Raw genomic sequence first — 13,736 nt, forward strand, 5'->3', positions numbered from 1 at the left:
TGAAGTCCTCCTGAGGCCTTAGGGAGGGGGCCAAGAGGAACAGAGGGATAGAGGTTCAGAGGTCAAAGTTGGGAACAGAGGACTTGCCCCCGAACCTAAGACCACAGCTGTGCTGAGTTGACACCAGCCAGGGAAAGCATGTAAGAGGTGAAGGCTGGTTCTCTCTATGTTATTCCACAGCCATTTTGCTAGATTACTGACCAACATTTTCTTAGCTTGAACAAACACTGGGCCAAACCTAGCTTTCTTCTTTGGCAGTATTTGGAAGATTAGATTTCTACACATCAGTACTCTACTGAAAAGATTGCATGTAGAAATAAACTTTGCATCTTAGGACACAGTATTGCCTACATAAGGAAATAGGATTTATCCAGGTCTTGATAAATTACCACACTAGAATTTCTCTGAGCCCTTAGTAAATGGTAGGTATTTAGAATGTTTCCTATTAGTTTACCCCCCCCCCACCCAAATCAGTAGGCACATAATAGGATCTGTCACTGTGATGGGTGCTGTGTGGAGGTTCAGTGGTTAGGGATATAGCTTCAGGGACCAGATTTCCTTGGTTAACTCCAGCCCTGCCACTCACTGGTTATGTGTTCTAGGGCAAGTTACTTAATTTCTCTGAGGAATTCTCTTAATTCCTCAGTTTATTCATCTGTAAAATGGGGATAATAATTCTTTTTATCTCAAGAGGTTGTTGCAAAGGATAAGTGAGATAATACATGTAAAATTCTTGAAAGGCTGTCACAGAGTAAAAGCTATGTATGTATTAGCCATTATTATTAGTAGTAGTATAGTATTCTTTCAAAATTTAGTGTAATCAAAGAAAGTATTTTGAGATTACATGGAATGCTGTTTTTAAAGACTGTCATCATTTGCAGCTATTTACTTGATTTTTGCCCGTGTTGAGCAATTAAAACAAATTCAGAATTTAATTGGTTGCTTAGATTAACATGAGACTTCAAAGTATGACCTCACTTTCATATTCTCCTGTTCATCAAAGCAACCTCGTTATTCAGAGTGATCGGCTTTATAATAAAATACCACTTTCTCATATGTTGATGTAATGCAAAAGATTTCATTTGAAAATAGGCTATGTTGGGGTGGGAAAAGAATTCCAGAGCATGAGGTAATGGAAGTTGTCACAAAGGAAAAGATTGATAGGTGTAAAAACCTAAGATGTAAATGTTTCATTCATTAAAAAACGGCATAGACCAAATGTAAAGATAAATGTCAAATGGGGATTAAATTGTAAAACAAATACAAAAACAAAAGATTATGTCTTAATATGTAAATAGGAAAGTGGACAATTCAGAAAAGAAGAAGTGTTCATGAAAGCATTCCAGACCACACTAGGAATTTTTTTAATGTAGGTTAAAACAAGGAGATAGCGCTGCCCACCTAACGATTTGCCAAGAATTCAGAACGAATGCTGACAAGGCTGGAATGGTCTCAGGACATGGACACTGGTATATGCTTGCTGATAAATGGGAAACTGATACAGCCTTTTTGAAGAGCAGTATGATCATATGAATCAGTGTATGATTCCCACTTCTGTATATTCTAAGAAAATAATCAGATATAATTAAATATCTAAGAATATGAATATTCACTACTTTTTTTTAGCAAAACATTGAAACAAATCTAAAAGTCCAACAACAGATGAATGATTCAATAAATTATGGCTTATCCATAGCATGGAATTGTTTTACAGTCATTAAAAATGATGTTTTAGAAGAATTTTGAATAGCATGGAAAAATATTTATGTTAACTGATTAAGCAAAGCATTCAACTATACAAACATCGTCAGCTATATGGAGAAAACACTAAATGAAAATACTCCAAAATATAAATGGCTACTATTTCTGGGTAGTGGGATAATGGATGACTTTTGTTTCCTTTATAATTTTCCTATAATAAACACAATTGTTTTACCAGAATTGGAAACGATTTTTTTTTTTTTAAGAGGTTTTCTGGCTTTATTTATTTATTTATTTATTTTTGGCTGCGCTGGGTCTTCATTTCTGTGCGAGGGCTTTCTCCAGTTGCGGCAAGCGGGGGCCACTCTTCATCGCGGTGCGCGGGCCTCTCACTATCGCGGCCTCGCGTTGCGGAGTTGAGGCTCCAGACACGCAGGCTCAGTAGTTGTGGCTCATGGGCCTAGTCGCTCCGCGGCATGTGGGATCTTCCCAGACCAGGGCTCGAACCCGTGTCCCCTGCATTGGCAGGCAGATTCTCAACCACTGCACCACCAGGGAAGCCCTGGAAACGATTTTTTTAAAAAGACTAAAAGTTTTTATCAGAACTTGAAGTGTTTTTATAAAGAGTTTAAAAGTAACCTGCTCTGGGCATAGCAATCCAGTTTCCAGTTTTATTCTAAGTGCATATAAGCTACGAGGAACTAGCCTTTGATTAGGAGTATGAAGACCTCCCCATGAATAAGGTCCACGAGTTTTAGTGCTTATAATTTTTGGTACTTCATTTAGCTGCTCAGAATTCTTTTTATTTTCTGACTTCAGCCATAATCTGGATAACTGAGATTAATAGTATCATGGCGTACTTGCTCAGTAAGGTGAATTTTTTTTTTCCTTTTTAATAGTAAAATAAAATGAAAATCCTTGTAAGGCAACCAGACTTATTTCCCTTTCAGGGCCCGTTCTCCCAAGCGGAGGGGAAGCCAAGTCCAAAAGAAGAACGTGCTTGCCGGCCCCGTGCCCCAAGTCCGGTAACGTCAGCTTGTGGAACATCCTGAGAACTAACATCGGGAAGGACCTGTCTAAGGTGGCCATGCCGGTGGAGCTCAATGAGCCCCTCAACACGCTGCAGAGGCTGTGTGAGGAGCTGGAGTACAGCGAGCTCCTGGACAAGGCCGCCCGGACGCCCAGTGCCCTGGAGAGGATGGTGAGCGCGCAAGCCGCCCCTTGACCGCAGGCGCGGCGGCCACTCACAGGGCCCGGCAGAGCCAAAACGGGCACAGCCAGGGCTCCTGTGCCTCCGGCTCCCGTCTGGATTGCCCGTCAGATCGGTTCATTTCCCAGCCACCTCCGCTTCCCCTCCACCTGGCTGTTTTCAGTCACCTGGTCAGGAATTGCCACTGGGGGCGGCTTCCCCGTGACAGCTGCGGCCTGCGGGTAGTTCTGCTTTGTGGTTTCCTCTTTCTCCAGGACCTTCCATGGGATTGTTCTGACATTGCCTGGCTGGAAGACATGTCTTGAGGGCTGTCTGAGTATTTTTACTACCTTGAGTGGATAGAACTTAATTTTTGGAGCTGGTTGTTTTGGGTTTTTTTGTTTTATCCAGGGTAAATTTCCCTTGAGAACATTTTTGTTTATTTTTGGAACTGTCCTATCAGCCCCTAAATTTTTAGAAAATATTATTCACTCACAGGTTTCACATCAGAAAGATTCTTCTCCCCCCCGCACTTCTTTTTTTTTGAATTAATTTTTATCGGAGTAGTTGATCCCACACACGCATTTCTCATTTTATGGAATAAGTTTTTTTAAAAAAACCCTCACCCTAGAAAGATTAACCTTCTGTTCTCTACTCAGTATCAATTCTAATCAAGTGATGGGGCTTCCGATGAAGGGGTCTCCAAGTATTTCTCATCCTTCCCCTGTCTTGTGGGGATGGGGTTAGGGGTACCTTAGTGGCAAGACTGGCCAAATCAGCCCTTTCTGTGACTGTGGCTATTTGTTCTTCAAAACTGAGTGTCTCTTCCTCTTTTTGCCTCCTGGTATGTTACCTGCTCAACAGAAAGGTCATTGTTTGTGTGGGATGCTGGGACATGAGTGTCTTCCCCCAAATGCAGCATCTCTGCCCTAAGCATCTGCTGATTGGCTAAGTGGGACAGCACGCCCCCAGCCTCAGGGACCCAGCTATACATCACCGTCTCACTGTTGGAGGACGCCGTTGTTTTCTAAATTGTACACATTCTGCAGTTTAAACCCTCATTAAAACTTCAATTTCTTCAGTGATTTGAGGATTAAGGGAAAATCTTAACTACTGGTTGAAAGAGACATCCCGTCTCATCCCATACTGTCTCCTGGGACTTCTCCCATCAAAGAGATTTTCTTTCTTGATACTAATGATAATCAGAGTAGGAGAGAAAAACAAGCTGTTTATTTTTTGTCTTCTTTGTTACTCTTCCCCAGAGAATTTCTGTGAACAAAGGGAGGCAAATAGCTGCCAAGGCAAGTGTTAAAAGTTATCATTCGTGGGCAGTGCTTTTCTTTAAAGAAAATGATTGGCTCTGAAAATGAAAGCATTCTTAAAAGGTGTTTCATTCTTGTAGCAATTTAGAGACCCTTAGGATGTCAGCTGATTGAGTGGTGTCATTGACCTTGAGAAGAAGTGAGGAAAGGCACCAGTACATTAGGAAGGGAAAGTTCAGGAAAGAATTGAGAACGAACCTAGCCCATGGATTGTGTTTACTGCTCTGAGTATGAAGGTCAACTCTACCCCTGCAGAGATTCTCTCTCATATTGTCAGCCCACAAGGAGGATGCTTCGTTTTGCCTGCTCCCTCCCTCCTTTCTCCCCCTACATCATGAATGATACCAGGTTCTTTTATAAATGTGTTATATGTTAAATTGTGGAGGTGATTCAAGGTTGATTCAGCATTCCATGTAGACGTGTGACCTTGCTGTTTATCAGGCAACAGGCATCTGAGGAAACAGAGGAACAGATACCCAGGTTTCAAGAACAGACTGAATTGAGCACAGCAAATTGATTTTTATAAGCTCTCCAGCTGCTCTAGAGTGAGCAGCTTTAGTGTGAGGTGGTAAGGTGGGACCAGTTTGCAAAAGGCTGTTGAAAGTTATGTGACTAAACATTTATGAAAGGCACACAGCTTTTTTTTTCCAATATAAGAAACTTAATGAAATGAGCTGAGAAGAGGAAATATTGAGATTATTATCCTGTATTAGAAAGGAAAATTTGCTATTGCTACTTAGGTTTAATTTTTTTGCCCCTTGCCCCTCAAAAGACCAAAAAGGATACAGACACATCTCAGAGATATTGCGAATTTGGTTCCAGACCACTGCGATAAAGCAAATATTACAATAAAGTGGGTCACATGAATTTTTTGGTTTCCCAGTGCGTATAAAAGTTATGTTTATACTATAGTCTATTAAGTGTACAATAGCATTATATCTTAAAAAAACAAGGTATACACCTTAACTTAAAAAATACTTTATTGCTAAAAAATGCTAACCATCAATGCACCAGAGCCTTCATTGAGTGGTGGTAGTAACATCACTGATCACAGATCACCATAACAAGTATAATAATAATGAAAAAGTTTGAAATAATGTGAGAAGTATCAAAATGGGACACAGAGACATGAAGTGAGCAAATGCTCTTGGAAAAATGGTGCCAATAGACTTACTTGATGCAAGGTTGCCACAAACCTTCAATTTATAAAAAAAGAAGTTTCTGCAAAGCACAGTGAAGTAAAGCACAATAAAACGAGGTGTGCCTGTACTGTGGCTCTTTGGTGCCCTGAAAGGGGAACTGTGGAAAAGGCTGAGACCCTCACAGCCAGGGCCATTAAAGGATTTTGCTCATTTCGTGTTCACCTATAGTTTTCCTTCCTTTTCCTTTTTGAGTTTTCATTTTTCCTCTCAGAAAAGCAGAACTTCTTAAAAGGCACTGTGCTCTGTCCCAGGCTCAGGAAATGACTCCCACAGATTTCTTTGGTCAAAATGAGGGGTTTTTTTGGTTTCTACAATATCAAATTTTGAATGATTAAACTTAGGATGCTTATTCCTGAAGTTTTTTTTTTATATTGGAGTAGAGTTGATTAACAATGTTGTGTTAGTTTCAGGTGTACAGCAAAGTGATTCCAGTTATACATATAATACATGTATCAATTCTTTTTTAAGCTCTTTTCCCATTTAGGTTATTACAGAGTATTGAGCAGAGTTCCCTGTGGCTTATTCCTGAATTTTGAGGGAAGTTTAGCTTTTTTAATACTCTTCATCCCTCTCCTCCTCAAAAGCCTTAGCACGACCTCAGGATTCTCAGATAGTGGCTGGTTTAGAGGGACTGATTCACCATCTTGAAAGCCTCTACCCACTTGCAGGCATCAGACCAAATGGACAATCTGAAAAGGTCTGGTCCACTTGTGCCTGGGCCAAAATGAACACTATTTAAACCTACAACTTGAAACCAGAGTCGGTTTGGGTGTCTTTAAACCAGGGACAAATCTTTGGCTTTTCGAGATAAACTGTAAAGAGAGAAAGAGAGGTTTTATTTTGTTTATGTCTTTGTTCGTAAAAATAAATTTCTTGGTGATGGAGAAATAACCAGGTTCTCTCCGCTCTTGCTAGGTGTACGTGGCAGCCTTCGCCGTGTCCGCATACGCATCTAGCTACTTCCGCGCTGGGAGCAAGCCCTTTAATCCAGTTCTTGGAGAAACATACGAGTGTATTCGTGAGGACAAGGGCTTCCAGTTTTTTTCAGAACAGGTGGGTATACACCCTTTTTGTTTGTTGGGAGAAGTTGCTTATGCCTCCCATTAAATGTGCTTTTGAAATATTTATATTCCACCTTTCACTGGCTTCAAAGCAACTGAGATAATTGCAGTGCCTTTACACATAAACAGAGGGATCAGTTTCCTTCTACTGAAACCTCTCCGCCACCCGTGGGCATAAATGCGCGAGCCAGGCTGAGGCTCGTGTGGCCATATGCATAGTCAGAGACCTTCCTGTTGAAAGTCGTGGTGGAGAGGGACTTGTTTTTTTTTGAATTTTATTTTATTTTATTTTTTACACAGCAGGTTGTTATTAGTCATCCATTTGATACACATCAGTGTATACATGTCAATCCCAATCGCCCAATTCATCCCACCACCATACCCCCCCCACCGGTTTCCCCCCTTAGTGTCCATACATTTGTTCTCTACATCTGTGTCTCAACTTCTGCCCTGCAAACCGGTTCATCTGTACCATTTTTCTAGGTTCCACATGTATGTGCTAATATACAATATTTGTTTTTCTCTTTCTGACTTACTTCACTCTGTATGACAGTCGCTAGATCCATCCACGTCTCTACAAATGACCCAATTTCGTTCCTTTTTATGGCTGAGTAATATTCCATTGTATATATGTACCACATCTTCTTTATCCATTCACCTGTCGATGGGCATTTAGGTTGCTTCCACAAACTGGCTATTGTAAATAGTGCTGCAGCGAACATTGGGGTGCATGTGTCTTTTTGAATTACGGTTTTCTCAGGGTATATGCCCAGGAGTGGGATTGCTGGGTCATATGGTAGTTCTAGTTTTAGTTTTCTAAGGAACCTCCATATTGTTCTCCATAGTGGCTGGATCAATTTACATTCCCACCAACAGTGCAAGAGGGTTCCCTTTTCTCCACACCCTCTCCAGCATTTGTTGTTTGTAGATTTTCTGATGATGCCCATTCTAACTGGTGTGAGGTGATACCTCATTGTAGTTTTGACTTGCATTTCTCTAATAATTAGTGATGTTGAGCAGCTTTTCATGTGCTTCTTGGCCATCTGTATGTCTTCTTTGGAGAAATGTCTATTTAGGTCTTCTGCCTGTTTTTGGATTGGGTTGTTTGTTTCTTTAATATTGAGCTGCAAGAGGTGTTTATATATTTTGGAGATTAATCCTTTGTCCATTGATTCATTTACAAATATTTTCTCCCATTCTAAGGGTTGCCTTTTCGTCTTGTTTATGGTTTCCTTTGCTGTGCAAAAGCTTTGAAGTTTCATTAGGTCCCATTTGTTTATTTTTGTTTTTATTTCCATTACTCTAGGAGGTGGATCAAAAAAGATCTTGCTGTGACTTATGTCAAAGAGCATTCTTCCTATGTTTTCCTCTAAGAGTTTTATAGTGTCTGGTCTTACATTTAGATCTCTAATCCATTTTGAGTTTATTTTTGTGTATGGTGTTAGGAACTGTTCTAATTTCATTCTTTTACATGTAGCTGTCCAGTTTTCCCAGCACCACTTATTGAAAAGACTGTCTTTTCTCCATTGTATATCCTTGCCTCCTTTGTCATAGATTAGTTGACCATAGGTGTGTGGGTTTATCTCTGGGCTTTCTATCTTGTTCCATTGATCTATATTTCTGTTTTTGTACCAGTACCATATTATCTTGATTAGTGTAGCTTTGTAGCATAGTCTGACGTCAGGGAGTCTGATTCCTCCAGCTCCGCTTTTTTCCCTCAAGACTGCTTGGGCTATTTGGGGTCTTTTGTGTCTCCATACAAATTTTAAGATTTTTTTGTTCTAGTTCCGTAAAAAATGCCATTGGTAATTTGATAGGGATTGCATTGAATCTGTAGATTGCTTTGGGTAGTATAGTCATTTTCATAATATTGATTCTTCCAATCCAAGAACATGGTATACCTCTCTAACTGTTGATATCATCTTTAATTTCTTTCATCAGTGTCTTATTGTTTTCTGCATACAGGTCTTTTGTCTCCCTAGGTAGGTTTATTCCTAGGTATTTTATTCTTTTTGTTGCAATGGTAAATGGGAGTGTTTCCTTAATTTCTCTTTCAGATTTTTCATCATTAGTGTATAGGAATGCAAGAGATTTCTGTGCATTAATTTTGTATCCTGCAACTTTACCAAATTCAGTGATTAGCTCTAGTAGTTTTCTGGTGGCATCTTTAGGATCCTCTATGTATAGTATCATGTCATCTGCAAACAGTGACAGTTTTACTTCTTCTTTTCCAATTTGTATTCCTTTTATTTCTTTTTCTGCTCTGATTGCCGTGGCTAGGAGTTCCAAAACTCTGTTGAATAATAGTGGTGAGAGTGGACATCCTTGTCTTGTTCCTGATCTTAGAGGAAATGCTTTCAGTTTTTCACCATTGAGAATGATGTTTGCTGTGGGTTTGTCATATATGCCCTTTATTAGGTTGAGGGAGGTTCCTTCTATGCCCACTTTCTGGAGAGTTTTTATCATAAATGGGTGTTGAATTTTGTCAAAAGCTTTTTCTGCATCTACTGAGATGATCATATGGTTTTTATTCTTCAATTTGTTCATATGGTGTATCACATTGATTGATTTGCGTATACTGAAGACTCCTTGCATCCCTGGGATAAATCCCACTTGATCATGGTGTATGATCCTTTTAATGTGTTGTTGGATTCTGTTTGCTAGTATTTTGTTGAGGATTTTTGCATGTATATTCATCAGTGATATTGGTCTGTAATTTTCTTTTTTTGTAGTATCGTTGTCTGGTTTTGGTATCAGGGTGATGGTGGCCTCATAGAATGAGTTTGGGAGTGTTCCTTCCTCTGCAATTTTTTGGAAGAGTTTGAGAAGGATGGGTGTTAGCTCTTCTCTGAATGTTTGATAGAATTCACCTGTGAAGCCATCTGGTCCTGGACTTTTGTTTGTTGGAAGATTTTTAATCACAGTTTCAATTTCATTACTTGTGATTGGTCTGTTCATATTTTCTATTTCTTCCTTGTTCAGTCTTGCAAGGTTATACCTTTCTAAGAATTTGTCCATTTCTTCCAGGTTGTCCATTTTATTGGTATAGCGTTGCTTGTAGTCGTCTCTTAGGATGCTTTGTATTTCTGCGGTGTCTGTTGTAACTTCTCCTTTTTCATTTCTAATTTTATTGATTTGAGTCCTCTCTCTCTTTTTCTTGATGGGTCTGGCTAATGGTTTATCAATTTTGTTTATCTTCTCAAAGAACCAGCTTTTAGTTTTATTGATCTTTGCTATTGTTTCCTTTGTTTCTATTTCGTTTATTTCTGCTCTGATCTTTATGATTTCTTTCCTTCTGCTAACTGTGGGTTTTGTTTGTTCTTCTTTCTGTGGTTCTTTTAGGTGTAAGGTTAGATTGTTTATTTGAGATTTTTCTTGTTTCCTGAGGTAGGCTTGTATAGCTATAAACTTCCCTCTTAGAACTGCTTTTGCTGCATTCCATAGGTTTTGGATTGTCATGTTTTCATTGTCATTTGTCTCTAGGTATTTCTTGATTTCCTCTTTGATTTCCTCAGTGATCTCTTGGTTATTTAGTAACATATTGTTTAGCCTCCATGTGTTTGTGTTTTTTACATTTTTTCCTGTGTAATTGATTTCTAATCTCATAGTGTTGTGGTCAGAAAAGATGCTTGATATGATTTCAATTTTCTTAAATTTACTGAGGCTTGATTTGTGACCCAAGATGTGATCTATCCTGGAGAATGTTCCATGCGCACTTGAGAAGAACGTGTAATCTGCTGTTTTTGGATGGGATGTCCTATAAATATCAATTAAATCTATCTGGTCTACTGTGTCATTTAAAGCTTGTGTTTCCTTATTAATTTTCTGTTTGGTTGATCTGTCCATTGGTGTAAGTGAGGTGTTAAAGTCCCCCACTATTATTGTGTTACTGTTGATTTCCTCTTTTATAGCTGTTAGCAGTTACCTTATGTATTGAGGTACTCCATGTTGGTGCATATATATTTATAATTGTTATATCTTCTTCTTGGAATGATCCCTTGATCATTATGTAGTGTCCATCCTTGTCTCTTGTAACATTCTTTATTTTAAAGTCTATTTTATCTGATATGAGTATTGCTACTCCAGCTTTCTTTAGATTTCCATTTGCATGGAATATCTTTTTCCATCCCCTCACTTTCAGTCTGTATCTGTCCCTAGGTCTGAAGTGGGTCTCTTGTAGGCAGCATATATATGGGTCTTGTTTTTGTATCCATCAGCAAGCCTGTGTCTTTTGGTTGGAGCGTTTAATCCATTCCCATTTAAGGTAATTATCGATATGTATGTTCCTATGACCATTTTCTTAATTGTTTTGGGTTTGTTTTTGTAGGTCCTTTTCTTCTCTTGTGTTTCGCATTTAGAGAAGTTCCTTTAGCATTTGTTGTAGAGCTGGTTTGGTGGTGCTGAATCCTCTTAGCTTTTGCTTGTCTGTAAAGCTTTTGATTTCTCCATCGAATCTGAATGAGATCATTGCCGGGTAGAGTAATCTTGGTTGTAGGGTCTTCCCTTTCATCACTTTAAGTATATCATGCCACTCCCTTCTGGCTTGTAGAATTTCTGCTGAGAAATCAGCTGTTAACCTTATGGGAGTTCCTTTGTATGTTATTTGTCGTTTTTCCCTTGCTGCTGTCAATAATTTTTCTTTGTCTTTAATTTTTGCCAATTTGGGTACCATGTGTCTCGGCGTGTTTCTCCTTGGGTTTATCCTGTATGGGACTCTCTGCGCTTCCTGGACTTGGGTGGCTATTTCCTTTCCCATTTCAGGGAAGTTTTCGACTATAATCTCTTCAAATATTTTCTTGGGTGCTTTCTCTCTCTCTTCTCCTTCTGGGACCCCTATAATGCAAATGTTGTTGCGTTTAATGTTGTCCCAGAGGTCTCTTAGGCTGTCTTCATTTCTTTTCATTCTTTTTTCTTTATTCTGTTCTGCAGCAGTGAATTCCACCATTCTGTCTTCCAGGTCACTTATCTGTTCTTCTGCCTCAGTTATTCTGCTATTGATTCCTTCTAGTGTATTTTTCATTTCACTTATTGTATTGTTAATCTCTGTTTGTTTGTTCTTTAATTCTTCTAAGTCTTTGTTAAACATTTCTTGCATCTTCTCGATCTTGGCCTCCATTCTTTTTCCGAGGTCCTGGATCATCTTCACTATCATTATTCTGAATTCTTTTTCTGGAAGGTTACCTATCTCCACTTCATTTAGTTGTTTTTCTGGGGTTTTATCTTCTTCCTTCATCTAGTACATAGCCCTCTGCCTTTTCATCTTGTCTATCTTTCTGTGAATGTTTTTTTTTTTTCCACAGGCTGTAGGATTTTAGTTCTTCTTGCTTCTGCTGTCTGCCCTCTGATGGATGAGGCTATCTAAGAGGCTTGTGCAAGTTTCCTCATGGGAGGGACTGGTGGTGGGTAGAGCTGGCTGTTGCTCTGCTGGGCAGAGCTTAGTAAACCTTTAATCAGCTTGACTGCTCATGGGTGGGGCTGGGTTCCCTCCCTGTTGGTTGTTTGCCCTGAGGCAACCCAACACTGGAGCCTACCTGGGCTCTTTGGTGGGGCTAATGGCAGACTCTGGGAGGGCTCATGCCAAGGAGTACTTCCCAGAACTTCTGTTTCCAGTGTCCTTGTCCTCATGGTGAGACAGAGCCACCCCCTGCCTCTGCAGGAGACCCTCCAACACCAGCAGGTAGGTCTGGTTCAGTCTCCTGTGGGGTCACTGCTCCTTTCCCTGGGTCCCGATGCACACACTACTTTGTGTGTGCCCTCCAAGAGTGGAGTCTCTGTTTCCCCCAGTTCTGTTGAAGTCCTGCAATCAAATCCCACTAGCCTTCAAAGTCTGATTCTCTGGGAATTCCTCCTCCCGTTGCTCGATCCCCAGGTTTGGAAGCCTGACGTGGGGCTCAGAACCTTGCCTCCAGTGGGTGGACTTCTGTGGTATAAGTGTGTGGGGAGGGACTTTTAAAGCACGAAGCATTTGCCCAACTGCAACTTAGAGATTTAAAGTGTGCACCCTAGCTTGCTGAATCGTCCTTCTAGAGCAGGAGCACCCCCATCAGAAGGGGCAGCACCAAAGAAACACATTACTCTTGATTTTGATTTAAGAGGAATCATTCATTCGTGTATCTATTCATTCCATCCATAAATATGTCTCGAGATTATACCACCTGCCTGTCACTGTTCCAGGTGCTGGGATACTGCAGTGGGTGGGAGCTGGGGGCAGACAAGAATGCCTGTCCCTCATCCTGTGGATGGACATACCTTATGCTTATGCAGCCTGAGTTCCCTGAGGAAGTTCCACAAGACCCTTCCCACCTGAGTTGGCAGAGAATAATATTCAAGAACAGTATCTCTGGAGTCAGCCAGCCTAGATTCAAATCTCAGCTCTCCCTCTCACTAGCACTTAGAGCACTTATACTCGAAGTATAAAGTGTTATATGAAGGTTTGTTGTCGTTATTGACGTATGACAGCATGGTTTGCCATAGTGGAATGTTGGGGACATCAAAGACCTCTGTCAGTAAGGAATTGTTTAGCTAAAATAGAGTGCATCCTGCCTGAAAATAAAGACCATTTCTCTCCCATCTGGTTAAGGCAGCACCTGAATGTGTCTACCCTCTGTATATCCCTAAATGTCAGCCTGGGAACATGAAACATCATTGATACATTTCTCCCCTCTCAATTCTTAGAAAACTGAGGAAAAAGGGATGGGTTGCTAAAACATTATTTGCCTTCCGTTATCTTGCTGCCTTCTTTATCAGTGGACTGGTATTATGGGAGTAGGAAGGGGAGGGTGGTGTGGCTGAGAGACTTAGGACGATGGTGGTTGTAACTGTGAATTATGAGCAGCGTTCTCTGAAACTCAAAGGAAAATGACTATACAATAGTCCCAAAGCACATTTTCAATCGCTTTCCAGTTAGCAGCTAAAACGAGATGTTAAACACTGATAGTGGGGCGGTAGGGGGTTAAATCAGTAGTTAAAGGGTAAGATAATCTGATTCAAATTCAACTGGGTTATTTAAATACTAAATCTAAAATGGAATGTGAATAAATGAAAATATAATTTGGTTTCCATGGTATTACATGCACTCATGTGAAAAAACAAAGGCCAAAAATGCTCCAAACTACAGCAGACAATCAGGACAGGATGAATAGGTAGAAGAAAAGAGTAGTAACGTGAGCTTGTGTAAAGCTGAGCTTCAATCCCACAAGCCCTTGATGGGGCAGGGCTGATTCAGGATCTGCACGTGGTTCCACTGTGGTGGCAGGGAGAG

At 40.2% G+C, this 13,736-nt stretch overlaps 1 protein-coding gene across 5 annotated transcripts in view; it reads left to right on the forward strand.

Annotated features, from left to right (window-relative positions):
* The window catches only part of OSBPL3 (oxysterol binding protein like 3), a 197,229-nt gene that overhangs the window by 155,207 nt on the left and 28,286 nt on the right, over window positions 1–13,736 (forward strand). For all 5 annotated transcript variants that reach the window (XM_036862923.1, XM_036862922.1, XM_036862925.1 and 2 more), the window contains 2 exons: window positions 2,652–2,902; window positions 6,330–6,467. In XM_036862923.1, coding sequence (XP_036718818.1) covers window positions 2,652–2,902; window positions 6,330–6,467 — 389 coding nt within the window. The remainder of the gene's footprint in view (window positions 1–2,651; window positions 2,903–6,329; window positions 6,468–13,736) is intronic.

The sequence above is a fragment of the Balaenoptera musculus genome, chromosome 9, assembly GCF_009873245.2.
Source record: "Balaenoptera musculus isolate JJ_BM4_2016_0621 chromosome 9, mBalMus1.pri.v3, whole genome shotgun sequence".
Taxonomy (NCBI): domain Eukaryota; kingdom Metazoa; phylum Chordata; class Mammalia; order Artiodactyla; family Balaenopteridae; genus Balaenoptera; species Balaenoptera musculus.